The sequence below is a fragment of the Hippocampus bargibanti genome, linkage group LG10, assembly GCF_051943395.1.
Source record: "Hippocampus bargibanti isolate YZ-2025 linkage group LG10, ASM5194339v1, whole genome shotgun sequence".
In the NCBI taxonomy this organism is placed as follows: domain Eukaryota; kingdom Metazoa; phylum Chordata; class Actinopteri; order Syngnathiformes; family Syngnathidae; genus Hippocampus; species Hippocampus bargibanti.
This window is the reverse complement of record NC_142743.1, coordinates 11,563,771-11,591,058: the sequence shown is the minus strand read 5'-3', so window position 1 is coordinate 11,591,058 and position 27,288 is coordinate 11,563,771. Positions and strand designations below refer to the sequence as shown.

General features: G+C 42.5%; 1 protein-coding gene across 5 annotated transcripts in view; it reads left to right on the top strand.

The window, feature by feature from the left end:
- Positions 1–27,288, top strand: part of bnc2 (basonuclin zinc finger protein 2) — a 198,274-nt gene that overhangs the window by 133,229 nt on the left and 37,757 nt on the right. For all 5 annotated transcript variants that reach the window (XM_089006380.1, XM_089006381.1, XM_089006379.1 and 2 more), the window contains 2 exons: positions 6,700–6,802; positions 9,598–9,833. In XM_089006380.1, coding sequence (XP_088862506.1) covers positions 6,700–6,802; positions 9,598–9,833 — 339 coding nt within the window. The remainder of the gene's footprint in view (positions 1–6,699; positions 6,803–9,597; positions 9,834–27,288) is intronic.

The following is a 27,288-nucleotide window of genomic DNA, read 5'->3' as shown; positions in this document are numbered from 1 at the left end:
AAACCAAGCATGAGAAAACAAAACCCGAACAAATTTGGGAATGGCGCTCTACGTCGTCAAATTTTTAATTCTCGAATAAATTACTGAAAGCCGGTGAAGAGTTAAAGGACAACCGACGTCTCCAGACAAGTTGTGTCCATAATTTGTAAAATGGCTTCAAATGACTACTTGTCCGGAGGCGTCGGTTGGCCTTTAAAGACAGAAGAGTTTCTGTCAACACAACATTCAACGAAGGTTTTATAAAGTAATATTCCTGTATAAAATCCATTTACGTATGGTCAATATTTTCATTCATTCGTCATACAAGTTCACTACTTCAAAATAAGAAGTCAAATTTAGCAAAACTACTGAACTTTGGAAAATGACTGACATGTATGAAAAAGATGGTCAATTTGTAGGTTTGTTTCCTGTCCAAGCAACATTTTAAGTATGAATTTGACAACCTTAGCACACCGGCTCCACAGTGCAGAGGTCGCCGGTTCGCGGCCCGGTCCGGCCTCACTGTGTGGAGTTTGCATGTTCTCCCTGGGCGCCTGGGTTTTCTCCGGGTCCTCCGGTTTCCTCCCACACTCCAAAAACATGCATGGCAGGCAGATTGACCACTCCAAATTGTCCCTAGGTTTAAGTGTGAGAGTGACTGTTGTACGTCTTTGTGTGCCCTGCGATTGGCCGCCAACCAATTCAGGGTGTCCCCCGCCTCGTGCCCGAAGACAGCTGAGATAGGCTCCAGCACACCCCGCGACCCTCATGAGGAAGAAGCGGTACGGAAAATGGATGGATGGATAGCTATCAAAACATTGTCGAGATTTATTTTACCAAATTTCACCAGAAAATTGATCAGGGGTGGGCAAACTTTTTGACTCACGGGCCACAATGGTTCTAAAATTTGACAGAGGGGCCAGGCCAGGAGCATTTGGAGGGAGTGTTTGGGCCGGATGTACTAAAGCATTAAATGTAGTGTGTGCAAACCTCATAGCACAGTAAGAACACTACAACCCAATTTATTAACTGTCTTTCAAATGTGAAAAATAGCCCTTATGAGTTAATAAATTTGTCTCAAGGAATATGCAAGATATGCATTTACATACTATTTCGCAGATACTGGGAGGAGGAAATTGAAATAGATTAAAATAACATACGCACTGTGATTTATCAAGATTGCGTCTTTTTTTAACAAGTTTCATTTGATGGTGCAAAGTCAAAGAAATCAACATTTATTGAAAAATTGAATCACTGTCAACATTCAAAACATATTATTACACGACGAAATACTCAAGCTCAATAATATTTACTTGTGTTAAACTCTGCAAAATCATGGATGGATTGTCCTGACCGTGCGCTCTACAAACTGCACAAACAGTACATGTGTATCGTTGCAAAGCACACAAACATAGGCTGTATTAAATATCCTACCTGCAGTTGAAATTTGCATACTCAGCACGACAGCCAATCAGAAGACTTTCCCAAGCGTTATAAGGTTGTGCATTTGAATATAATTCTCCAAAGTAGATGCACAGAACCTCAGCCCCAGAAGAAACATTCCAAAGGCGCTAACAAAATTTATGACGCTACAAAACATAAACGTACATTATCCCGTGACTGTAACGTGTACTTGAGAGTTTTGAAAGGTGCTGAGTCTGCTTGTAGCAGACAACGCAAACATGGCATTGCTGACAAACGACAAATGGAGCAAAATATTCAGCAAGGGATATTTACCGTAAATTAAGCAAGGGAGCATTTGTGGTAGGTACAACCTTAATTAAAAAAAATCCTTTATACTTTGCAACAAGGATGTTTTTTTTTTTTTTTTGCGATTAGTTGTCTTATTGTGTTTCAAGTTGTGAAAAATGGGGCAGGCAACTTTGTGTCTGTTCTTTTTGTGATTTCTCATCTTATATTGTTTCATGTTGCGAAAAATGGGGTAGGCAACTTGATGGCCGGGCAGGCAACTTTTCAGTGTTGTCTGCCCTGGTTTCCGCTAACTTTGTGTAATGAGTTACAGCCACTGTTTTCCGATAATTTGGTTCGGCGGGCTGGATTAAAAAACCTAATGTGGTATGTGGCCCGCGGGCCGTACTTTGCCGATGTCTGCAATAGATGGATGCTAGTTAGCGGTTAGGCTAGCATATGTACTTCCTATTCAATAAACAGTATTGTTCATTTTGTGCTGGCAAACAGTTGCTACGTTACGTCGCCCAAGTTCTATTTCCTTCTCTTATCATTTCAGTTCCCTTCTCTTACATCACACAAAAAAGTCAGTAAGTCGAAGAAAACCTCATCAACAAGAAGAAATCAAAACAAACCAGAAATTAGCGTTAGCGTAAGTTCTCTGCTTCAGCGCTCATGATGACTACACTCAACTACAAAGCCTTTCTTTATTTGGCTTGTGTTATTTGTCACCTGGTTCCAATATGGACACCGTGCGGTCCTAACGTCTCAATTCCGAGGGCGGGGCCCATCCTTATGACACGCAACGCCGCCGTGCCTCTCTTCCCCGGCACACATTGGTTGCACATTTCTGTCAGGAAATTGGCAGAGTTTTCAGCAGCTAAAGCTTGGTGATGAGATAATATCTCGCGGCTGGGGGAAAATGAGAGGAAAAGATGCTCCCGGTGTTGTACAACCGGCCTGAGCGCCGACTGATCCCAAACGGGCAAAACACGAGGCGCGCACATGCTTACTTACGCACAGGGGGTTTTCATTTACGAGCACGGCTTTGCTTAACTCGCCCGACAAGAACTGCGGTCTGTGGCGACGTGTCGAACACGGGTAAAAAGGATTCGATCAAAGTTGGAAGGAAAAGTGCAAGACCATCTGCGCGGCTTTGCGTTATACGGAGATGCTGGGAGAGAGAAAAACAAAAGCGCACTGGCGTGCATTTAAGACATTCAAAACGACAGGGCGGTAGTGCAGCTGAACATGATGCTATTAGTCAAACATCACCATTGCTTCTGTGGTCTCATTGTGTCTTCGCTGATGTCTGATTCCCGCTCCGGCTCAGTTGCATGTGTCGCCGTTGGTCCTGGGCCATGGGGTCTATTTACAAGGCGTACCCGAGCCAAAAGTCCAGCCTGGAACCATCTTGTTCGAATGCTACGATGCTTCCACCCATCTGTCGTGCTAACGTTCGTCACAGTGAATCCGGGACGTCACCGGTCATGAGTGTTTACAAGTTGGCTGGGACAGGCGCTTGCCGGCCAAGCCAAACAGCCATGAAACATCAAGCCTGCAGTTAAACACTAGCCCACAATGAGACACACACTTGAGTCAGATAAGGTCTGAGAATGATGCGGACTGAGTCAAGTCGTTGACCGCGACAGCTAATCAGCAGCTGCGTGACACTTAGCCGAGACCCCAGACATTTTTGCAGCATTTTGCTTTGGGTCAGTACATCCTGATTAGAAGAGTTGAATCTTTGCTGAGCAACAAATGAAGCATAGTGGACTGCGAAACTGGCCCTGGATTCAACATGTGCTCAAAAAACATTTACCGAACTGATACAGTGAAGGAAAACTGCAGCACCAAACAAAACTGTACAAAAAAATGATTCTGAAAAGGTTGTATGTTCTGCATTGAATATTTGAGGGTCCGTTTACAGCGGACGTTCATAAAATTCAAACCAAAGTGTGCTGACCCCTGTAATAGTAGCTCATTTGTGTAAACATGGCTCCTACACAATGTCGCAAATTCTAACGCGCCATCTAAAGCTTGTTTAAAAGTTCATGGCTGCCAACTGGTGCCCCAACAAAAGTTATCTCAAATATCCAACTGGACGGGTGTGATGTTTTTCAATACCTTATGAAAGCTTCAGGAAGGACTGCGATCAAATGTATTGTCACTCAAAAGTAATAAGGCTTACCGTATTTTGAGAGACGGCAAATTGGCATTTTCGTGTTTATTATGTTTGTCAAAGTCACTATAAGTGCCTTGCATGTGGGTCCGAGAGGACAGTAATTTCACCTGTGCTGTATGTCATGCATATTAGCATATTTAACAATAAAGCTGACTTTGACAAATGTACAGTACGTGAATGAAACCAACCCCCTCAATACATCCAGGATGTTGAAATGTCGTACAGTACCAGTTTGATATTTGGGGACTCCTACGAACAACATATATAAGTGAGCTAAACTGAACTGAATATTTTTGACCACCCCAACAAAGAAACCAAAGAACCCACTTGACCAAACATGTACGACCGTGAGCGACACCCCAACATAAGTTTGTTGCCAAGTCGTATCATCTGTATTCGTTATTTTAGTAAAACACTGAATACGAGTGATAATGCTTGTCAGAAATTGATGTAAAACACAACACCCCCACCACCACCTCCTTCCCTTTTTTGTTATCCCGTCCTTTATTCCATGTTTGTCTGCTTGCTGCGAGCCAAAGAGGAAACTCTGGCGAGACACTAACATAGTGACTAATGACGGCGTTTCTGGCCTGGGCCTCAGATAGCACAAGACATTCCCACTCCCAATTCCCCAAGCCTTCTGTGACAAATATGTGAGAGGGGAGTGGCGGGATCCAGGCCCGGAACTCGACCCTGACCAAACCTGGGCCAGGTTATAATGCGGGCCAAGGGCAAAACAGACCCATTGAGTCACATGTAGTCTCGTACGAAGGGTGTGGGATTGGGATGGGTGACGGGGTGTGGGTGGGGGGTCCTGTTTATTCTTTTTGTCTCTCTTGTTTCGTCTGTGAAAGCAAACACAGATGTTTCAGATGGCTGGGTTGGACGCATCTGCACGCTTGCTTCCTTATTAAGAGCCATGTAATCAATTTGTATTCTTTCAACTTCTTCCACTGTCATTCTTGAATCACGAAAGCCGTTCACATCCAAATGGGAGTCAATTGAAAAAAAAATGAAGGGGGGAATTCCCTCCGCCTGCGCCCGATGTTGTCTTCTGCCCTTAGTGCCTCCTCGCTACTTTAATGTGCCTTAATGCCGCAGTCTGCTTAATGGCCCAGATATGAGCGCTTGCTGCTAGCTGGCGTAATAAGTCGGTGATGAGAGGGGCGCCTTGTCACAGCAGCGGCAGCCCCGCAGATAATGCCACGCTCTAATTGCCATATTAGACGGCCCTTAACTATCTCATCAGCTGTCAGACGCAGGCTTGTAAATGGCGGAGGTGCACTTGATATTTTCATTTGTTTGTCTGCATCTGTCGCTGCTAACGGTAGGCCTGCCGCATGTGTCGCTAATTAGCACAAAAGCCAACAATCTGCTAACGGCGTAGAGCGTACAGTATATTTCAGACAATGTCTTCATGTTGATTCATTGTTCACATTTTCCAACTGAACTCCAAGTTCCCAACTGAAGAGAAAGAGGATAGCAACTTTGTAAAAGACACCAGTTAGTGATGACAAGCAACATAAGATAGCTAGCAAAAGGCCAATGCAGTGTTTGCTTAACCCAAAGTCCTTAACTTATTCACTGCAAGACATGCAAAAATGTGTCCACTCCAGTGCCACGGTTTTTGGCATTGTCCCTCAAATTCTAGGACCCACAGAATATCGACTACATATACATTCAATTCTGCGTAGGAAACCTTACACTATATTCTTTCATCAGAAAAAAAGTTAATTTCTAAATTATATAGGTCTGGAGTTATATGAGCTTAAAATGAGGGCGGCTTTCCAAAATACAAAGCAATACATACATATTGGTTTATATAGCGCTTTAACAACAGCTGAAACTGGAACAACACGCTAACATGGAACAAAGGGAAATTCTGCCCCTTGTGGAAAGGAAAACATACTGCCAGAGGCCATGGCCAGCGTTTTATCGGCACCCAAACAAGAAAAAACAAAACCCGAACAAATTCGGGAATGGCGCTCTACGTCATATTTTCAATTCATGAATGGAAGTGAATGACTTAAAAATGCTCTCATCTGTCCAACTGTGTCAACATGGTGGAAAGTAGTAGTTTTTACATCCCGAATTGGGCCATATTCATCCACCCCTTCCAAGTCGTTCATGTTGTCAAAACAGAACGTGCATAAAAGTGCTGAACTATGATATCTATGCAACATAAAGGTCAACCCTCCTCCCGATCCTCTCTCATCGACCAACCCGGGACATTGTGAAACCCACATTGTCAGATTGAACAGACGCTGGACTCTGACCCGCCACCGTTCTGCGACTTGCATGATTCTCACGGTCGAAGATCGTAAATTCATAAAGATTTTGATAAGCGTGAGCCACTCACCAGACCGTCAAGATTCCACTGATGAAAAGAGGCCGGCTGCAAAACGTAGCAGCTGTGCATGTGCCGGATGGCTGATCCGTTTTGCTGTAGTGTTCCATTCCTACGCCGGGAAGGCCTGTAAGATTTGTTCGAGTGAGAATGCGCCCAAATCGTCCTAATTGCACACACTTCCACAATTTTTTTGGTCAGGATATACGTGGAATTTTTCCAGCAATTTCACCAGAAAGTGCTAGTTAGCATCGGCTACGATTTCAATGATAGTCATGTAAATTCATCCTTTATCATTGGCTTTCCTTCTAGAATTATACAAAAAGTACTGATTTAGTCAATATTTGTTGTCATGGAAATTTGTTGTTACAGTCGTGTTTTGTTACACTGTGTCAACGTTTTGTTAGTTTTTTAATTTGGAGAACTTTTTTTAAAAATTTTGGCAACATCAACAAAAAATGAATTAATCATGCGGATTTGTTTGTTCCCTCCTCTGCAGGCAATTCGCTGCACGCTGGTCAACTGCACATGTGAGTGCTTCCAACCGGGCAAGATTCACTTGCGCACATGCGACCACTGCAAACATGGCTGGGTAGCTCACGGTAAGTTCATTTTTATTCACTTTGTGCAAAAACGCGAAACAATCCTCCAAAACTGGTTCACGGTGGAAATTTTGAAGCACAAATTAAAATTGACTAATTGCTCTGCATTTGAAATATATGGAGAGAAAAGCCAATTAAAAAGCTGCAACATGCAACATTAGCTGTCAATCAAATGTATAGCGTCAATGTCTAGCGTCATTCCCAAATTTCTTCTGGTTTTTGTTTTTTCTTGCTGATAAAGCGCTGGTCAGACCTCTGGCAATGTTTTCTTGTTCCACAAGGGGCAGCATTTGCCTTTTGTTCATGTTAGTGCTTTGTTCCAGCTTTAGCTGTTGTTAAAGCGCTATATAAACCAATATGTCTGTATGGCTTTGTATTTTGGACAGCCGCCCTCATTTCAAGCTCATATAACTCCAGATCCATATAATTTAAGAAACACCTCTTTTTTCTGATGAAAGAAGAGAGTCTAAGGTTCCTTATATTGCATTGAATGTTTATGTAGTCCTAAAACGGGGTGTGGAAAAGGGGTGTGGAAAGTAGCGCCGGCTGGAGCGCTGTTCGGTCGTGTGCTTCCGCCGAAGATCACTCCGCCAGATCCGAAGGTCTTGTGCTTGATGGACCGGCCGTGGTGGGTGTGTATTATGAAAATAGTGCTTATTATAAGGCTTAATTTTCATATATATATATATATATATATATATAAAACCTAAAAAACAACTAAACTTTTTCTTGATTGCGAGTGTCAACATATAGCATTTTCAAAACTCTTAACTGTCATCAAAGTGTAAAAATAAGTTGTGGCAAAAAAATGTGACTTCAAAACAAAAACAACACAAAAACATTCGCCTGTGCACTCTTCTGCTAAGCTTTGTTTCTGCATCTTGGATGAACCCCCCCACAACACCCCACCCCAAAAGCCGCACTTTAGCACTTCACATAGGTGTAATAAAATCAAAACAAAATAAAAAAAACAAAGAACCTAAAAGTACAAAGCGAAAAAGGCGTGGAAGAAAGCCGGATAAAAGAAAACACCTGTTTGACTCACTATAGCGAGCCATGGGGCTCTCTCGGTGAATCAACATGAGGACCTGGGCGAATATTTCCCAGCCTCTCCCCGTTGAAGTGTCAGGCGTCCGCAACCCCCCGCCCCATTCTACCCCATGGCGGGCGGACCCCCCCCCCCCTTCTAGCCCTCCCTCAACTTTTCATTTCATGTCAGCATTGGCAGCCACTCTGACAAGCACTTCTTCATTTTTTATTACGTTCGTGTCTGCCGGCGAGGCGTCGTCAGGCGAGGCCCCTGGTCCCGGGATCAGAGAAAGCGAGACCGGGCCAGGTGTCACCCAGACAGGCGCAGGGGGGCGGGTAAGAGTAGCGATGAGAGAGGGGAGTTGGGGGTGGGGGGGTGAGACAGCAGGATGGAGAGAAGAGAGAGGACGGTTAGAACGGAGAGTTGACTGAGGTCACAGACTCGCTTAAGGATTTGGTTTTCCCCCGATTTATATTAGTCAGGCTCAATGCACCCGAAATCTTGTGATTTGTTGTGGGGTTTTTTTATTCACCTCTCCCCAAAGTCAACAGCAACATAATGGAGCGAGATGGACAAATACACTTTGATTGCTATATAAACTGAAAAAAAATTAAGATTGCTGCTCACGGGGTCGGTGTTAACTTAATGTTCCCTCATTTTAAAGTTGTATTCAACTTTTTTGATTCAGTTACAAAATAACAATTCGCGATCAACAAACTTGCTTATTGTTGTATAGAACACAATCGCGAGTGAAACAGTTCATAAACTACTCCACGAAAACGATGTGCTTATCAAGTCGTGATCCACAATAGACTGAAGGCTAATCTTGCAGGAGGGCCAACATTTTTTTCTTGCATAGGGCACATTAGTCTTTTCTCACATATACACACCAAATTGGTCGCTGACTTTTTTTGAAATCTGAAGTCAAGTTTAACTCATTCACTGCCAGACTATGTGGAAAAATGTGTCCACTGCAGTGCCAGGGTTTTTGTCATTTTTACTCAAATTTCAGGACCCACAGAATATTGAGTTTTAGGACTATACAAACATTCAATTCAGTGTAAGAAAACCTAGACTCTCATCCTTCATCAGAAAAAAATGAGTTAATTTTGAAGTTATATGGGTCGGCAGTTATCTGAGCTTGAAATGGGGATGGCTATATAAAATGCAATACAATATGTGAAATGTAAATTTCTCCACTGCGAGACTAATAAAGGCAAATCCAATCCAATCCAATACATACATATTGATTACACAGCTGAACCTGGAACAAAGCGTTAACATGGACAAAAGGGTAAATGCTTCCCCCTGGTGAAAGGGAAAAAGATTGCCAGATGTCTGACCAGTGCTTTATCGGAAACCCAGCAAGAAAACCCAAAACCTGAACAAATTTGGGAGTTGCGCTTTTCAAATGTGAACGGAACACATCACAGGCGAGCATTGCACCGTTTTAAAGCGGGTTAGTTCGGCTTATTTTTAGTATCAATGTACAGAATCTATTTTTTCATGTCAACGTAAATACCACCATTCAGATTTTTATTTTCATAGCCTGGCCTCTTTTGAATGTGTATATCAATCTCATATGTATCCATAGCGACACATATCAAAACAAACATGGATCTTTTTTTCTTGAATGCCCCATTTGCGGGTCAAGACTCCTCCCGGCCAGTGGAGAACTTATGACGATGAGATACAACCTGATGACTCAGTCAATTATTATTCATTTATTTATTGTCTATTTTTTTGGGTATATGTGTGCGCACAGCCCTGGACAAGCTGAGCACGCAGCACCTGTACCACCCGACGCAAGTGGAGATCGTGCAGTCCAACGTGGTGTTTGACATCAGCAGCCTGATGCTCTATGGCACGCAGGCGGTGCCGGTGCGGCTCAAGATTCTCCTAGATCGTCTGTTCTCCGTGCTCAAGCAGGAAGAGGTTCTACACATCCTGCACGGCCTGGGATGGACCCTGCGGGACTACGTGCGGGGCTACATACTGCAGGTCAGAGAACGGGCCGCCAAAACATGGCTTGGGCAAAGTACAAGTGATTTTTTTTTTTTTACGTGCCCTACCAAGCATTTGGTATTAGCTTTTTTTTTGTTTACAAAAATATTGAGCGCTGTAATTGACGTGCCCTCAAAAAAAAATATTTACATTTATCAAAGCTAATATGAAGCTCCTCAACACACTTCTTGGTACGGTCCTTCCTGGCATTAGTTCCATGGAACCAAGTGACCAGAAAATGGTGAAAATGAACACTTTTGTCCGATTGAAATCGCATTTCACTCATTCACTTCCATTCAGGAATTGAAAAGCATGACGTGGAGCGCCATTCCCAAATTTGTTCGGGTTTTGTTTTTTCTTGAGTAAGGGTGTGCGGGTCATGCTCCGATCAGACCTCTGGCTTTGTTTTTCCATCCCACGAGGGGGCAGCATTTGCCTTTTGTACATGTTAGCGCTTTGCTCCAGCTTCAGCTGTTGTTAAAGCGCTATATAAATCATTATGTATATATTGAAATTCTATTTTATACAGCCGCCCCCATTTCAAGCGCAGATAACTCCAGACCCATATAACTTAGAAATTAACTCTTTTTTATCTGATAAAGGAAGACACTCTAAGGTTTCTTACGCTGCATTGAATGTTTATGTCGTCCTGAAACTAAAAAATCTCCAGGTCCTGTAATTTGAGTGAAAATGACAAAAACCCTGGCACAGGAGTGGACACCTTTTTGCACATCATCTGGCAGTGAATGAGTTACGTTGGTATCTTACTGAGCGAACTGGGGCCAGTTTGGGATACGTGTCCCAAAACCATTAACTGATTTATTTGTCATTTGAAGTTTATATATGAATGACCTGACCCATCTGTCTTTCCTCTTTTTCTTGAAATAGACCAAAAAATGTATTGTGGTCCCTTAAATTTAAACCACTGGACCATTTTTTTATCGCATCACACTTCCATTATATTCCCCTTGGCGTACACTCAAGAAGAGGGGAAAAGAGGTCCAGAAAAGAAAAATGTCATGCCAGCAAACTTACACCCCACCTCCTCCCTTTCTTCCTCTCTAATTGCACAAAAGGGTTCTGGTGCTGAAACCCAAAGTGTTCCTGAATGAATTAGTGTGCAGCGAACGGACATGTGCATGTGGTTTTCTTACTGTGTGCGAATACGTGTTGTGTTCACATGTGCTTATCAGTATGCAAGTAGGGTGCTCTATTCCAAGAGTGTAAGTGGAACAGCATGGCGAGAGAGGAGTACAGGGTTTGGGGGGGGTATTATTGAGGGGTGTCGGGAGGGGCTGGGCGCAGTATATGCACGGAAAACTGCTTCTGGGACTTAAAGCATGTGCAGATCCACTCCAAACGCAGACACACGGTGCACACTACTGCACCGTATCATCTCTGACGCCGTTCCTAATATGTTGACTTTCCTTCCGTAAAAGGAGCTCCACAATTTGCAAATAATCTCCATGCAATCACCCACAATTAACAATTGAAAGACTGCGAGTATGGCAATAATTCAGAATCAGATTCAGAAATCCTTTAAAAGTCCCACAATGTGAACATTTGCAATCTTCATCAGCAGCCTGCCACAGGAGGTGCTATGACATTTCTACACGGCTATCATCGAATCAATACTGTCTTCCTCCATCACGGTTTGGTTCTGGCCGCCACAAAAATTGACAAAATCCAATTTCAATGAACAGTTAGGACGGCGGAAAAAATCTCTGGCACCGCCTTACCCACTCTCGAGGACTTGCACACTGCAAGAATCGAAACAAGGGCACGGAAAATGCTACTAGACCCTCCGCACCCTGCCCACCACCTTTTCCAGCGACTCCCCTCGGTCAGGCGCACCAAATCCAACAGACATTTAAACAGCTTCTTCCCCCAAGCCATTAAGTCTCTAAACAGTAACCTTAATATAATTGTATAGTGCCTCTTTACAATTTATTTATGATGATACTAGTGCAACGTGATGGATGATTCTGAAAATTGAAAGGGGGCGTGGGTCAAAGATAAAACAAAGTATTCTATGCACAAAAGAAAATGTCAGGAGACTGAAATGTACAACCGCACAAAACGTTTCATAAAAAGAACGGTACATAGTGAAATATATAAAACATATTAAAGTATAAAAAAACATACATTGATATATGTAACAGTATTGACTTTACATAAGGTGACTCTGCTACAGGTACAGTGAGACCTCAACTTAAGAACTTAATTGTTTCCCAGACAGAGTGTGTAAGCCAAAAAGTGTGTATCACATTTTTCCCCATAGGAAACCATTAAAATGGGAATAATCCGTTCCCAGGTTTCCATAAAATATACTTTTCAACTAAATAAGCCTTAAAACTACACACAACATATGTCTGTGTAAGCTCTTAGTCGTCCATATACACACAACATACCTTATTCTATGTATAATAAATATGCTATTTTATTGTAATGAAAGAAATACACTGCACTGTGTAATAAAGTCACTTTATTCACATTTGTGATGGTCGTTGATGGCTCTTAATTGACACGTGTTGCTTTCTGACTTGTAAGGTCTTACGAAACGGAGGCATCACATTATCATTCATCATGTTGATGATTCTCATAGCCTTTTCTGGATGGAACTGTTCAATCAAAGCTTGCACAAATCAAATCCTCTGTGTTGAGGACCTCATTATGGTCAGCAACAAGCTCCTCGATGTCATCTGCATCCACTTCGAGTCCCGTAGGTGCTGGCAGAGATTTTATTACAACAAAAGGCGCGAGTCCGATGATTCCACGGACGCGGAATAAAACGCGTCAGTCACGTGAAAGCATCGACTAAATAACGCCTTTGTACAAACTTTACACAAAGGCGTTATTTAGTCGATGTGAGAAACACGAACGAGGTGTGCGTTTGTGGCGTCACATGTGCACACCGCGGCTGTCATGTGAATCTCAGCCTGACACATCTCTCACACTGTGTGTCATTTCCCTGAGAGTAACATTCTTCATTTCCACCATCCTTTGCCTAAAAGCTTTACAGTGTTGTGTAAACTTTACACAAAGGCGTTATTTAGTCGATGCTTTCACGTGACTAATGACGCCGAAATTGTCACGTGCGAGTTGACAGCTGGGGCGGCGCCGCCGCTCGCGACACTTCAATTTCATTTCATTTCAACGAGTCGCAGAAGCTTTACACTGTAAAGCTTTTCGGCGACGATGGTGGAAATGGAGAATGTTACTCTCAGGGAAGTGACACAGAGCGTGAGAGATGTGTCAGGCTGAGATTCACATGACAGCCGCGGTGTGCACATGTGACGCCACAAACGCACACCTCGTTCGTGTTTCTCAATGATCTCCTTCTCCTCTACTGTGATTTTATTTTTTGTGTCTTCTCTGGCTGAACACGAGCCTGTGGTGGTTTTTTCTGTTTTTTTTTCTGTGGTGGTCTCACTGTACTTGAATGTTTACGACTGTGTTACAACATTGTAATAACCTAGTTTATCAAAGTTCCTTCATCGGCTTTTTATGCCGCTTACAAATAATGACACAGGAGAGTGGAAATGCTGAAACCGTGCAACTTTGACACGAAATCATCACAATTATTAGCACCACCGGCGCCGCAAGGAACTCTTATTGTTGGCGGCAAGTAATAGCATGTGCCATCACGGCCTTTTAGCTGGTAATTTACTGAAGAAATTAAACACGGCACACTTCGCCTGCAGCTGAACAAAAAGTAAACAGACAGACGGTGGGACGGCGGCGGGACTAAATATGCGGAACACTGCAATTTACCTTTGTAATAGGCTGCTCATAGTGCAGACGTTAATCAATAGCGTTAATGACTCTGCTGAATGGAAGTTTGATTTGGAAAAGAGGAGGAATTATCCGAGGCATCAATAACAATTAAAATAAATGATTGGTTTTTTTTTGTTAGTATGATATTGTTCAGTCACATGTACAGTTTTTGGAGTGACACGAGTTGTGATGATTATTGTCAATTTTGTTTTCCTCACCCTAAAATTGAGGTCTGAAATTTAATCCATCTAGAATCCCTTAATCCTTGAGAAAATGTGTCAGAATATTTTTTTTTGGGGGGGCATTGGAATTTTTTGTCAATTTTATTGGAAATACAGACACTCCCCTACTTATGAATATTCAAGTTACGAACAGCGATACATACACATTTTTGTTGCGGGGAATGACACTCCCCAATTTACAAACATTCAAGTTAAGAATAACAGTACATCCAGAGATTTTTGCAGGTATGTCGAAAAATGTTCGGACAGAGATGCTGGAAGTTAGATTTTGTATTGTGCGCCCTTTTCTGAGTAGTGGTACTTTCCGCCGCTAATACCGAGGTGAGGCACTGTGAGTGCTCTCTCTCTCTCTAACATGTAGTATTCTCTCCAGTTCTTCATGTACATATCTTGATAGAGCATATATTGTCTGAAATGTTGATTTTTCAGGACAAACAAATACAGGTTATGTATACAGGCCTCACACATATTATATAAACCTTAAACATACTCATATAAGCCTTGAAGGACAACAGACGCCGCCGGACAAGTTGTGTCCATAATTTGTAAAATCACTTCAAATGACTTCTACTGAGCGTATTTTACAAAGATTCCACGGCATGTAGCTATATTTTGTTTTAAGACTCTCGCTGAATATTCAGGAAGTCTTGTTTTCAAGTTGATGACGATGCCTGACGAGACGTCACGTCTGGAACGCCCCAAACCGAGAAAGTGACACACAATGCATTTTGGGTACTTTGGTCTGAAAACTTCGTGCTGATCCGCGTTGATGGCGAAATTAGACGGAAAACATAAATAATGTGTTGATGAATCGTTGTGTGTTGCACCAAAACTACTATTTGATCATTGTTGACACAAATTTCCAGCAGACAAATCAGCCCATTTCCAACGGAGATTGGCCGCCATCTTGTGCATTTTCTGGGACGCTACATTGGAGTCCTGATGGCTTGCATTGATACGGGAGGAATTCTTTAATTGATTGCACACAGTTATGCTTTCCTCTTCAGAACTATTTGAATCATATTCATAACTGGAAGAGTAACAAGAAAGCATCTTCTATGAATCTGAAGCCATTGTTTTGATTCTCGAGCAAGGCAAGAAGTCCTGGCGTGACGGCATGAACATGGGGGCGGGACCTTCTGAAACTCGCAATTTCTGAGGTCATTGTGAAGTACTTTTGGAACACATTAACTAATTTTTATTGCCGTTTTGCATTTCACTAAAAATATCAGCCGGCGTGTTTTGGGTATTTTAGAAGCTATAAAACTTTTTTCTGATGTCAATTAGGAAACAAAAAATGGTGTTGGTTGTCCTTAAAACATACAGTACATTCCATACTTCAAGATGGCGCCGCGAGAGTGGCTTCCTTTACAGCAGCTCCTGTAATTTGTTTTTCTACTTCTTTCTTTCCTTTCATAACTTTGCTGCTGTGAAATGTAAATTTCTCCACTGCGAGACGACTCAAGGTACATCCAATCCAATCCAATCCAATACAAAATATAGCACTGAAGCAATTTACGAACAAATGTTTTTAATTTGACTCACCTTTTTTTGCATTTTATTTTCAGTGGGTGAAATTAAAACATATTTCGTCAATTATTGTATTGGATTGTATTGGATTGTATTGGATTGGATTTGCCTTTATTAGTCTCGCAGTGGAGAAATTTACATTTCACAGCATTACAACGGACTCCTGCATATTCAAGATTCATCCTCACTTTGTTCCAAATCATTTTTCAAGATTTTAATTTGTTTGGGTTTTTTTTGGGGGGTGTGACAAGTTTTTTGGTGAAAAACATACTCTTAAAAAAAACTAAATGCTACTAACCTTTTTACCAACACTTTCAAAGATGTTTTCACTATTTGCAGGCCGGCACATATTGAAAAAAAACTATCCATTTTTACAAGTCATTTTGTCACGTAGTTTAATAAGTCCTTATTGTCCCTCTCTGTGAACACACCCCTGGTAGCACTGATAAAAAAAAGTAATAATAAATAAAAATGGAGAAAAAAATGCGCCCCACCCCCCTCCATCATTGAAGTATACAGAACTACAGAATCTGTCCATCCACCCGGTTAGATTTTAAGGTCATGTCCGCATGATCCACATACAGTTTGGTGCGTTTTGGCGCAGATGTGATGAATAGAAAATTGTGCATGTAATGTCTTGTTTCTGCTTTTTTAATGTTTTTTTTTTGTTCTTCACACATTTGCATATGTCAATGAAGGCTTCCCAGCAGTTCAAATCGGGACAATTTAGGAACAATGCCACTTCACTTTGGCACCGCTGTCACGACTGTCTATCTTTCGACTCTTCATCCTTGTCATCCTGACTGTCATACTTGTTTTCACGGGCCAACATGCCCCCCCCCCCCCCCCTTCCATCCCTTAAAGGCAACCAGCCCGCTTTGACCCTCATCCCACTCTTAGGCCAGCCTGTCGCCGCTCCCCTCCACCGTTGGCTGCTCACAGATGGAAATGTCATCAGCGCCCCCCCCCCCCCCTCCCACTCCGCTCTGTCTCCCACACTCTCTATTATGTCTTCCTCTTCCTAATCCCTCACCCGATGAAAAATAAGATGCGCGGGAGGCAGGGAGGGGAATGGAACGGGGCCCGAGGAGTCGGCATGCGGGCCTGGGTCCCAGGCTTTTTCCTGAGCGACATTCCCAGTAATGTTCTGTCCTTGTAGAACATTGGGCTGCCTCCGCTTTTCATGAGATGCGGTTTTCGTGACTCCACACGGCTTCCAGGAGACCCAGATGGAACCGCTAACAACTCCCAGCATTGCGCGCACACACTGTAGACACACACACACACACACACAGTCCTAACCCTAATTGCACACACACTCGGAGGAATGCTTATTCAAACTATCAGGCGCACACGGCCGCAGAATCACTTTGGCCCGCCAACACTCACTGCCGCATGCCTCCACACGAGGGTGTCTACTAACCATTAACTCACACAAGTCGACTGAGGGGGGAATTTTTTTTAACATGCGTTAAACATGAATGCGGTTTATGTAATGACACACATTGGCGGCACAACATAAATCCAGATGCTGTACAGTAAGTATACTGTCCAAAAGAACTGAGCCCTGAAGCAAATTACTTAAAAAAGGGGAAAACGGTCCTGTTAGCAACGGGGTTTGGCACCCACCCACAAAAACAAATATTATTTTTTTTTTATAATCTTTCATTAACCATAATAAAATGATTATCTGTCCACTGGAGTAACTGCTGTCCCTGCAATGGTTAACCCATTCACTGCCAGACGATAAGCTAAAATGTGTCCACTTCAGTGCCAGGGTTTTTGTCATTGTCACTCAAATTGCAGGACCCACAGAATATGTAGTTTTAGGACTACATAAACATTCAATTCATCGTAAGAAACCTTAGACTCGCTTCTTTCATCAAAAAAAAAAGAGTTAATTCCTAAGCTGTATCGGTCTGGAGTTATGTGAGCTTGAAATGGGGGCGGCTGTACAAAATACAATACAATATACATTGATTTATATAGCGCTTTAAAAACAGCTGAAGCTGTAACAAAGCGCTAAAATAGACATAAGGCAAATGCTGCCCCTTCGTGGAAGAGAAAAACATTGTCAGAGGTCTGACCAGGCTTTATCGGCACCCCCAGCAAGAAAAAAACCAAACCCGAAACCAATTTGGGAATGGTGCGCCACGTCATGCGTTTCAATTCCCAAATAAATTTGGGAATGGCAGTGAATGAGTGAACGTGTTCAGAACATTCAAAAAGAGCCGTCTTCAGATCAAGGGTGTCAGTCATTTTCTGCCAGGGGCCACATTGTAGTTACGGTTTCCTCTCGGGGGCCGTTATAAATTTGGTGAAACCATAAGAATGTGTCATCTCCTCCACATATTACATACAGAACACACAATAAATTAATGAATCACTTGTTTTCAAATCTGAAGTCAAAAACAATGACTATTTTTGTGGTTTACATGGTACAATATTATTTTTTTTTTGTGCAGACTTGAGCAAACATTATGGAATTTCACAAGTTTGATTCACTTTCGTGGGCCGAATAAAATCATGTGGTGGGCCAGATTTGGCTCCTGGACCATGACTTTGACACCTGTGCTTTAGATTATAAATGAGCCTGCACCGTAAATCCTGGCTCATCTTGTTCTTTGGACAAAGAAATCTTCGGAGAAAGTCGCATTACAGCAGTCGCAAAATCGCCGTGCCTAAAATGTCCATTTTCGGTCATATCGTTCAGGACAAATTCTCCACTTGCTGGCCTCTGGACGCCACATTGCTCATCCCCCACCCACCCCCACGGCCCTCTGCACACCTCCTTCCCCTTGTAACCTGTTTTCTGTTATCACTGCTTAATGCCTCACCCCGGGAGATGGATGGGAGAGAGTGAGAGTGCACGTCCTCTTCAGGTGGAAATTCTTGCGTTCATATGGTTATGATTTGGGCAGCAAGGTCAGGCTCCAGTTTTTCGCTGGAAGGATTGCACGCTTTGTTAGCCACATGACAGCTCGCCAGTACTTCATCAAGGTGATTCTTTTCCCCCCACAGACACATTTTTATTGACTTACAAATAAGAATTTGCCCCAAGCCCCCTAAAAAGGATGTGGTTCCAGATAAGAGAAAAGTAGTACGTCGCTGGCGGACCGTTTTTAAAAACGACGCCGGACAGCAGATGCACCGGCATGGCAATATCAGGCGGACAGTCGCTTTTCTCACAGCTCGCAAATCCGCCACTAGGCAGTCTAAAAAAAAAGCTGCCGCACGCCAAATCCTCAGCGCCTCGCGATCCTGAACTTGAGCCCCAAATGAATTCAAGCTGGAGCGAGGAGGTTACGAGCAGGTTACATGGTATGCAGGAATTCGGGGAATAATTCCCCTGATATTAGATTCGGTGGAATCAGACCATAGAGTCAAGCAAGGCATGGCCAACAATCGAGCTTGTGACCTTTGCCAAGGCCTGAACCAAACCAAATTTGGATAAACACCAAACTTGAAGTGCAATACAATGACATGGAGGAAATACAATCGGATGTATATATTTTTAAAGAACTCGATTTAGCCAAGGAAACATTTCACTCCTTACTCAAACCAGAATTAATTCATTTGTTTTGATTACCAGGGTCATGCTCTATTTTGAAAACCAAACACCGTACTAAAAACTCAATTGAGAAATCGATTATTCAGATTTTTTTATGATAAAGAACAATAATAAACTGGAATAGTGTCAACGTGTCAGTGTCAGTGTCAGTGTGCAGTGTCAGTCGTGACCGACTCTTCAATTACCTTTGAGTTGACGCCTCTTTCCCACCGCTTTGCATGTGTTCGCGTATCGGCAAGCCACGAATCGCTATTCCACGATGTCCGCGTCATTAATTTGAAGGTATTTAGCCTCCCGAATAAGCGATTAAACGTGATTTCAGCACGACGCTTCGATGTTCATGGCAAATGTTTGTCACATCAACGTAAACCATAATTAGACCATTCGATTCTCCGTGGGGCGGAAAACGAGTCAAATCTGCCGTAGTGTTGCTAAAATAAATGTGAACCAAGACATTGGTGTTGTTTCATTCGGGATAATTTTATTTTGAAATAGGAAACTCCCATCATATATAATATGAATAGATGCTGTCTAGCTTGACTGTTTTTATTCGCTACGTGAGGCTCAAAAAAGAAACATTACAAAAAACCCTCAGACATATGTTAAATCAAAGAATACAATACAATACAATACAATACAATACAATACAATACAATAGATATTGATTTATACTGTGCTTTAAAGGACAACCGACACCATTTTTTTTGTTTCCTAACTGACACCAGAAAAAACATTTTATAGCATCTAAAATACCCAAAACACGCGGGCTGATATTTTTAATCAAATGCAAAACACCAATAAAAATGACTTAAAGTGTCCCAAAACTGCCACAAAATAAGCTTGGAACTGGGCAGATTCAGAAAGTCCCACCTCCTTGTTCGTGACGTCACTACTGGTCACACGCCCCGGTCTCGAGTGAAAACAATGGCTTCATCAGAGAGTTCAGATTCGGAGAATATGCTTTCTGAATATTCAGCGTGAGTCTTAAAACGTAAAATATAGCTATATGCGGTGTATTCTTTGTAAAATGCGCTCAGTAGAAGTCATTTGAAGTAATTTTACAAATTATGGACACAACTTGTCCGGAGGTGTCGCTTGTCCTTTAACAACAGCTGAAGCTGTGACAAAGCGCTTAACATGGACAGCTATCATATACAGGAAATAAAGCAGTGACAAAGATAGTAGAAAGCACCAGGGAGGAAAACCAAGATCAAGTCGGAAAGAACTAGAATTACCCAAGGACACATTTCACTCCTTACCACAACTGTCCAACAAAAGACCAAAAAATGTTTTAAAATATGTTTAAAAAAATCCATCTGAATTGTGTCACTTGAAACGCAGTGTAAAGCCATCCTACGAGACATATAACTGGCTGCAAAAGGGCTGTAAAGTACCCCGTAATCTTCTCAATATGAAACCAGATTCTCCAAGCAAAGAACAAAGATTTCAGGACAATACCAGGCAGCGCTGTGTTCGAGCTCTCCAAGCAGGCCGGTTACATTCCCCATCTGAGCCGGATTTGCGGATCCCAGCGGCCAGAAAACGTGCAGGAATGCGCGAGCTGCGAACACGAAACCCTGCTATCATCTAAAGGACTCGTCGCCGTTGTTATTCACGTTCACGTGAAGTGTCAAAAGCCAAGCCAAGTCCAATTTCACCTGGGGACCATCCATCATGTCTGGCAAACAGGAAGAGGAAGTGGAGGCTGTTGCTTCCCCTATATTAAAGCTTGGCCGAGGAAATGAGTTGCTGCGACTACAAAAAAAACCTCGTTTTGATCATTTGAAACCATCGCACACGCAAAGCGGCCAGACAGATGAACCGACGACACAAAAGGATGCTTTCGTAGACTGACGTGATAAAGATCTCGATGTTTGGGTAACGACTCCATGAGAGACACTTAAACAATTAAGAAATCCATTAAATGCAGGCATTTACACGTCTGTGGCGACGACGTGCATATTTCACGCTCGTCTGGAACGGGAGGCGGTTGCGATATGATCGGATTTCAAGCATCCTGAATATTTCATGGCCAAACGTGTGCGCAAATGGTGTCTGATTTAAGCTGATGGGGGAAGTTGACGTGCGTTGGGGGGATTTTTTTACGTTTATTTAACCTACAGTGTTTTTGGGCTGGGGGGGCGGTGACGTCGCCTGTCAGAAACCGGAATCGAGCGGACAGCGTCATGCGAATACGCTCACGTTCTCGTTTAATCATTTTTGAACCGAATGAAAGATTTTCAAAGCGAGTTCAATTCTTTGTCAAGAGATTTGGGCCCTTGGGGTGTCCCACCGCTGTTCAACAAAGATACACACACACACACACACACACACACACACACACACACACACACACACGCACACACACACACACACACACACACACACAGATACAGACACAGCACTGACACGCAGACATACACACATACAAAGGCAGATACAGGCAGATAGACACAGGCAGATAGACACACACAGGCACTAACACACACACACACACACACACACACACACACACACACACACACACACACACACACACACACACACACACATATATATATATATATATATATATATATATATATATATATATATATATATATATATATATATATATATATATATAAACAGATATAGACACAGGCACAGGCACAGACATACAAGCACACACACACACACGCAGTCACACACATTTACAGAAACAGACAGACACACACACACAAACAGACACAGGGACACACATACACATACACATACACATACACATACACATACACATACACATACACATACAGACACAAAGACACACATACACAGACACAGGCACAGACACACATACACATATATACATGCACACACGTACACGCGTACACAAACAGCTAGCCATCTCCACTGTTCCTACACCCCCAATTCCAACCCGGCCACCCCCTACCCCCTTATAAATGACTTCAAAGTGCAGGCGCCAATCCCACAGCTTAACCCGCCGAGCCGGCAGCCACTCCGACATTCACTTTGATTCCGACGACAAGCAAGTAGCAGTCTCAGTCTCGTCGTGGGGGCCACCGAAGCTTCAGATGCTTTTATCTTAACTTGTGCCGACATATCGTGATTGGAGCAAGAGGGCAAAAAAAAGGATTCAAGGCGGTATTAATGGGGTCCGTCCCCTTTATATCGTCCAACGCGGCGACTCAGATCGCCGTAATGAGACTTCTGGCTCTCTGGTCCTCGCTGCCCAAGCGTCCCTGGAGAATCTCTCAAAAACGCCCTAATTGAATCTGAGAAGCATCCCGCCCGCGTTTCAGGAACTTTTATTTACCTCACAAAAGGGACTCGCATATAATTACCGCCTCAAACGGAATTCCTTAAACTGTAATATCCTGGGCTGCAAACTCAAAATGGCTGCCGGAATCTGGTGGTGGCTTTTTTGTTCAGGGGTCCCGGGAAATTGAATTTTACTTCAAGGTCAGCGACGCTAATGATGGCATGCAGGGGCACGGGTCCGGCAGCGCGGTGAGGTATCGATCCGCACCAGAGGTTCTGGCCCTGGATTGATTGTCACGCACAAGTGTGGCGCAAATTACCGGTGTGGTTTTTCTTTTTTTTTCCAGACAAAATTGGCACCCACGGGGATTAGGTTAGCACGAAATGATATAAAACAGTCCGGAAATGGAGGAGCAGTCTGGTGCGAGAAATGAACCATCGTAATCGATACTGTGAAGAAAAATAACAAAAAAATGTTCTAGTGTGGGTATTTGGCACCCACGGTGATCGGCACAAGGTAAATGATTTTAAGATGCTTGGAAATGAAGTGGCGTTTTGATGTGAGAAGTGATCGATTGCGTCAAAGAATACAAAAATGGCTTCCTGCTGTGGTCTTTGGAGGAAATTTGGGAGCCACACAGACTAGGGGGGTCCACACATGATATTAAACAAGCTAGCAATGGCCACAGTTCATATTCCTGTAGTTGGACTATTATAATTTACATAATATATATGTAAATTATCTGACATACAGTAAAGTCTCGTTATATCGATATTCAAGGGAGTCCGAAAAAATATCGATATAACCGGGACTATCGATATATCCGACCCGGTTTGCATGTAATTTTCTCCGTGCGTGCATAGAAATAGCATCGATATAACCGGGACTATCGATATATCCGATATCGATATAACGAGACTTTACTGTATATCTGAAATATATGTATATATATACATATATCTGACATAGATCTGAAATATATATATACAGTAAAGTCTCGTTATATCGATATCGGATATATCGATAGTCCTGGTTATATCGATACTATTTCTATGCACGCGCGGAGAAAATTACATGCAAACAGGGTCGGATATATCGATAGTCCCGGTTATATCGATATTTTTTCGGACTCCCTTGAATATCGATATAACGAGACTTTACTGTATATATATATATATATATATATATATATATATATATATATATATATATATATATATATATATATATATATATATATATAATTATAATTAACATTTGTATAAATTAGTCGTGAGTCTTCATAATACGCAAATCAATGAATCCTTTATCCAACCCAAAAAAATAATTAAAAAGTGAATAAATGGATTGCGAAAATCTGAAGAAAAAAAACACCAATTTGTGGAAACAAAAATAAAATATATGGGGCTTGAAATGGAAATGCAATGACCCCAACAAAAAGCAAATGACCCACTTTCAAATATATCATATACGAATAAAATGGTCATTTCTTGACGAGATCTCCCGAAAATACTGACGAGTTGTCTCGATTGTACGTGAAATGACAACAAAATTGTGATTGCGTACTTTCTCAAACTCAGCCTTGAAATCGTAATCCGACCGTGTCAAACCCGAATCGCATCATCCCGCTTTCAAACCCAAACCTCCTTCAATTTCTTTTCCTCATCCTCCCTCTCGAAAAAAACACATTGACTCATATTTTGTGGCGAGATGGACACCCCGAGTTTATTTGTATTTGTATACCACTAGTGCCTCCCCCCTCACAATAGACACCAACGCCAGCTCATTTACTCCCGCCAGTCTCATTTTGAGTGGGGAAAATGCATACTCTATCGGGTTTAAGTCATAAAAATAACTAATGTGTGTGTGTGCGTGTGTGTGTGTGTGCAGGGGGGTGTGGTCATGGGGACTGTCAGTGTGAAAGTTTCCTTCAACATCCTTTGCAATGGTGGCAACTTACGTCTTTTGAGGGTTACTATTCTGTCATATAGTTTACAGTTCAATGCCTCCTCTATGGGGTTTAGGTCTGGGGATTGACTTGGCCGATGTAACACCGTTGGTACTAGCGCCCAATGTTGAACATCACAGATCTCGATATGATGATCATTCAAAAAACTAAACTAAACAAAAACCTGTTTTTTGTTTTTTTTTTTTTTTTTAGTTCCATGCCGCAAATCACAGCCATAGTACACCAACTTGACATTTCACATGCTAAGCTCGCCCGGGTGCACACAGACCAAAACGCCGATTCATTATTTGTCTGCGGGCTGGTTACGTTTTTGGCATGCGGTCATCCCACAGCGTGAGCGAATGCGTGTCACTTCCCCCCCCCCCTCCACAAGTGGAAACATTTAGACACTCGAGTGTGTCCCGAGGTGAGAACCCGGAGAAGCTCGCGCTCATAAAAGGTGGCGGGGAAGGCAAACCTGCAAAGGAAGTGAGCCAGGCGGACGAGCGTGACACACACATCGGAGGACCTCACACGCTCATTTGGCGTCCGTATATTTCATCCCCCCCATTCCCCTCAAGCAGGTCAGCAGGCGACTCAGGTTAAAAAGGTGAAAATGACCCCCAGTGGGATCCGGTGCCTGCCACCTGCTGGAACTCACCAGTGAATCCCAGCATAATGTATGAAACAGACGGCATTTAAACATGACCCCCCCCCCCCCCCACCCACCCACCCTCTAAATCCACCCCGCCTGCTCATTTACTCCCACCAGTCTCCTTTTAAGTGGGTAAAATGCATATTCTATTGGGTTTTATTCGTAAAAATAAGTAATCGGAAAGGGAGGGGCTTTCAGCGTGAAAGTTTCCCCCAACTTTATTTGCAATGGTGGCAACTTCCGTCTCCTTTTGAGTGGGTAAAATGCATACTCTATTGGGTTTGAGTCGTGAAAATAACTAATGTGTGTGTAGGGGGGTATAGTCGGGGCGGGGGGTGGGGGACTTTGCGTGTGAAAGTTTCCCTAAACTTCCTTTCCAATGGTGGCAACTTCCGTCTCCTTTTGAGTGGGTAAAATGCACACTCTATTGGGTTTAATTCGTAAAAATAACGGATGTGTGTGTGTGTGGTGGGTATTGTTGGGGGCCTTTCAGTGTGAAAGTTTCCCCCAACTTCCTTCGCAATGTGGCAACTTTCATCTCCTTTTGAGTGGGTAATCTACATACGCTATCGGGTTTAAGTCGTGAAAATAACTAATATATATATATATATATATATATATATATATATATATATATATATATATATATATATATATATATATATATATATATATATATATATGTGTGTGGGGGGGGGTTGTAGAGTGTGAGGGGGTTTTCAATGTGAAAGTCCCCCCCCCCCTTCCTTTGCAATAGTGGCAACGTCCGTCTTTTTAGGGTTACTACTCTGTCGCACTCTATGGGCTTTAGGTTTGGGGATTGACTTGGCCAATGCAAAATGACTAAAATAACCTATGAAGTGCAAGAAAATTAAGGAAGCTGCAATATAATGGCCAAAAGATATTTAAATAACTTGAGGGTTGCCAGGATTTGCACATACGGCAACGTGACACCAAACCTTGCACAGCTCTGATCCATCTCCTCTTGAGATCTGGCTTTGACTTCCACCGTCGTATGCATCCGACATCCAACTGTGCGACCCGGCCCACCTTGGTTTTCATACATATCAAGGTTAAAGACAATTTTCTCTTTTTATTTGCTCGGTTTTTCAAGCTCTGCCATGCCAATAAACAATCAGTGCATTAAGTGGCGTGCAAATGGAATCAATTCATGCGGCTTTGTGCAGATGAATGCAGGATAAAAACGGGGGGATGGGGGGGGGGTGGCCACTCTCTGTGTTTGGAGTTGCTAATTGGGAGCCCATTACGGGCATCGCGGCGTGGCGCCACCCCGATTGTTTATTCGTGTGATTTTGCCGGGGTGAAGGAGGAGGGAGAAGGGGAAACAAAAAGGGGCCTAATAGTCGTCATAAATGCATAAATGGGTACCCAGTGCACACACATACACACATTCACAGACACATTCACAAACACACACACACACAGACTCACGCAGCGCTAAGTGCATGCCAGTAAGACTCTTGTTAAAGAAACATGTACGTGGATTGGGAGGGATGGGGACGAAATGTGCGAACCAGCTTTGTGCATGCGATACTTGGCTCGGTCCCCACGACTATCTTGTTAAATGGCTAAGTGGCTGGGAGCGCAGACCACCGGGCATGGTGAGCTGTCGCTGGCAGGACGCCGCCTGCAGCACGGGTTCCACACACACATACACGTACACATTCACATTCGCATTCACATTCACATACGCATACGCATACACACACATACACTTACACGCACACATACACTCTCGATTCATCACTTACTGGGACCACCCTTTGCAAATGACTTTCAGCTATAAAAAAAATAAATTTCAAAATATAATCTATATATGGACATATCGTGATAAATAAATAAATAAATAAATACATACATACATACATACATACATACATACATACATACATACATACATACATACATACATAACAAATGAAAATATAAAAAAATAATAATCATAAATTTAGAAAAACAGTTGCACGTGTCCATGTACATATTGTAAAAATAAATAAGTAAATAAATACAATTTAAAATGCAAAAAAGGAAAACAATTACAAATTAAAATATTTAAAAAATAACAAATAAATAACAAACAGTTGCAAGGGTTGATGTACATATTGCAAAAAATAACATTAAATTAAAAAAAAGAAATACAAAATTAAAAATTAAAATATTACAACATAATAATAAAAAAACAATAAATAAATAAAACATCTCATGGTTCTAAAGAACTTCCCTAACAGGCATGCACACACATTTCATCGCGACAATCTGCCCTTGCGTATAAACAAAAGATAAGAGCAGGCGACGCTAGGCACCAAAAAGCCTCTCGAGGCAGCGGGCGATTAGCCCGGGGTCGCGTGGCAACGTCGGTGCGCGTGCGAGCGCCATATTTATATCATACCCGTCGATGGGGCAGAGTTTCTGCTTTTTCCATCTCAGCTGAAGCTTTTGCGGGTCG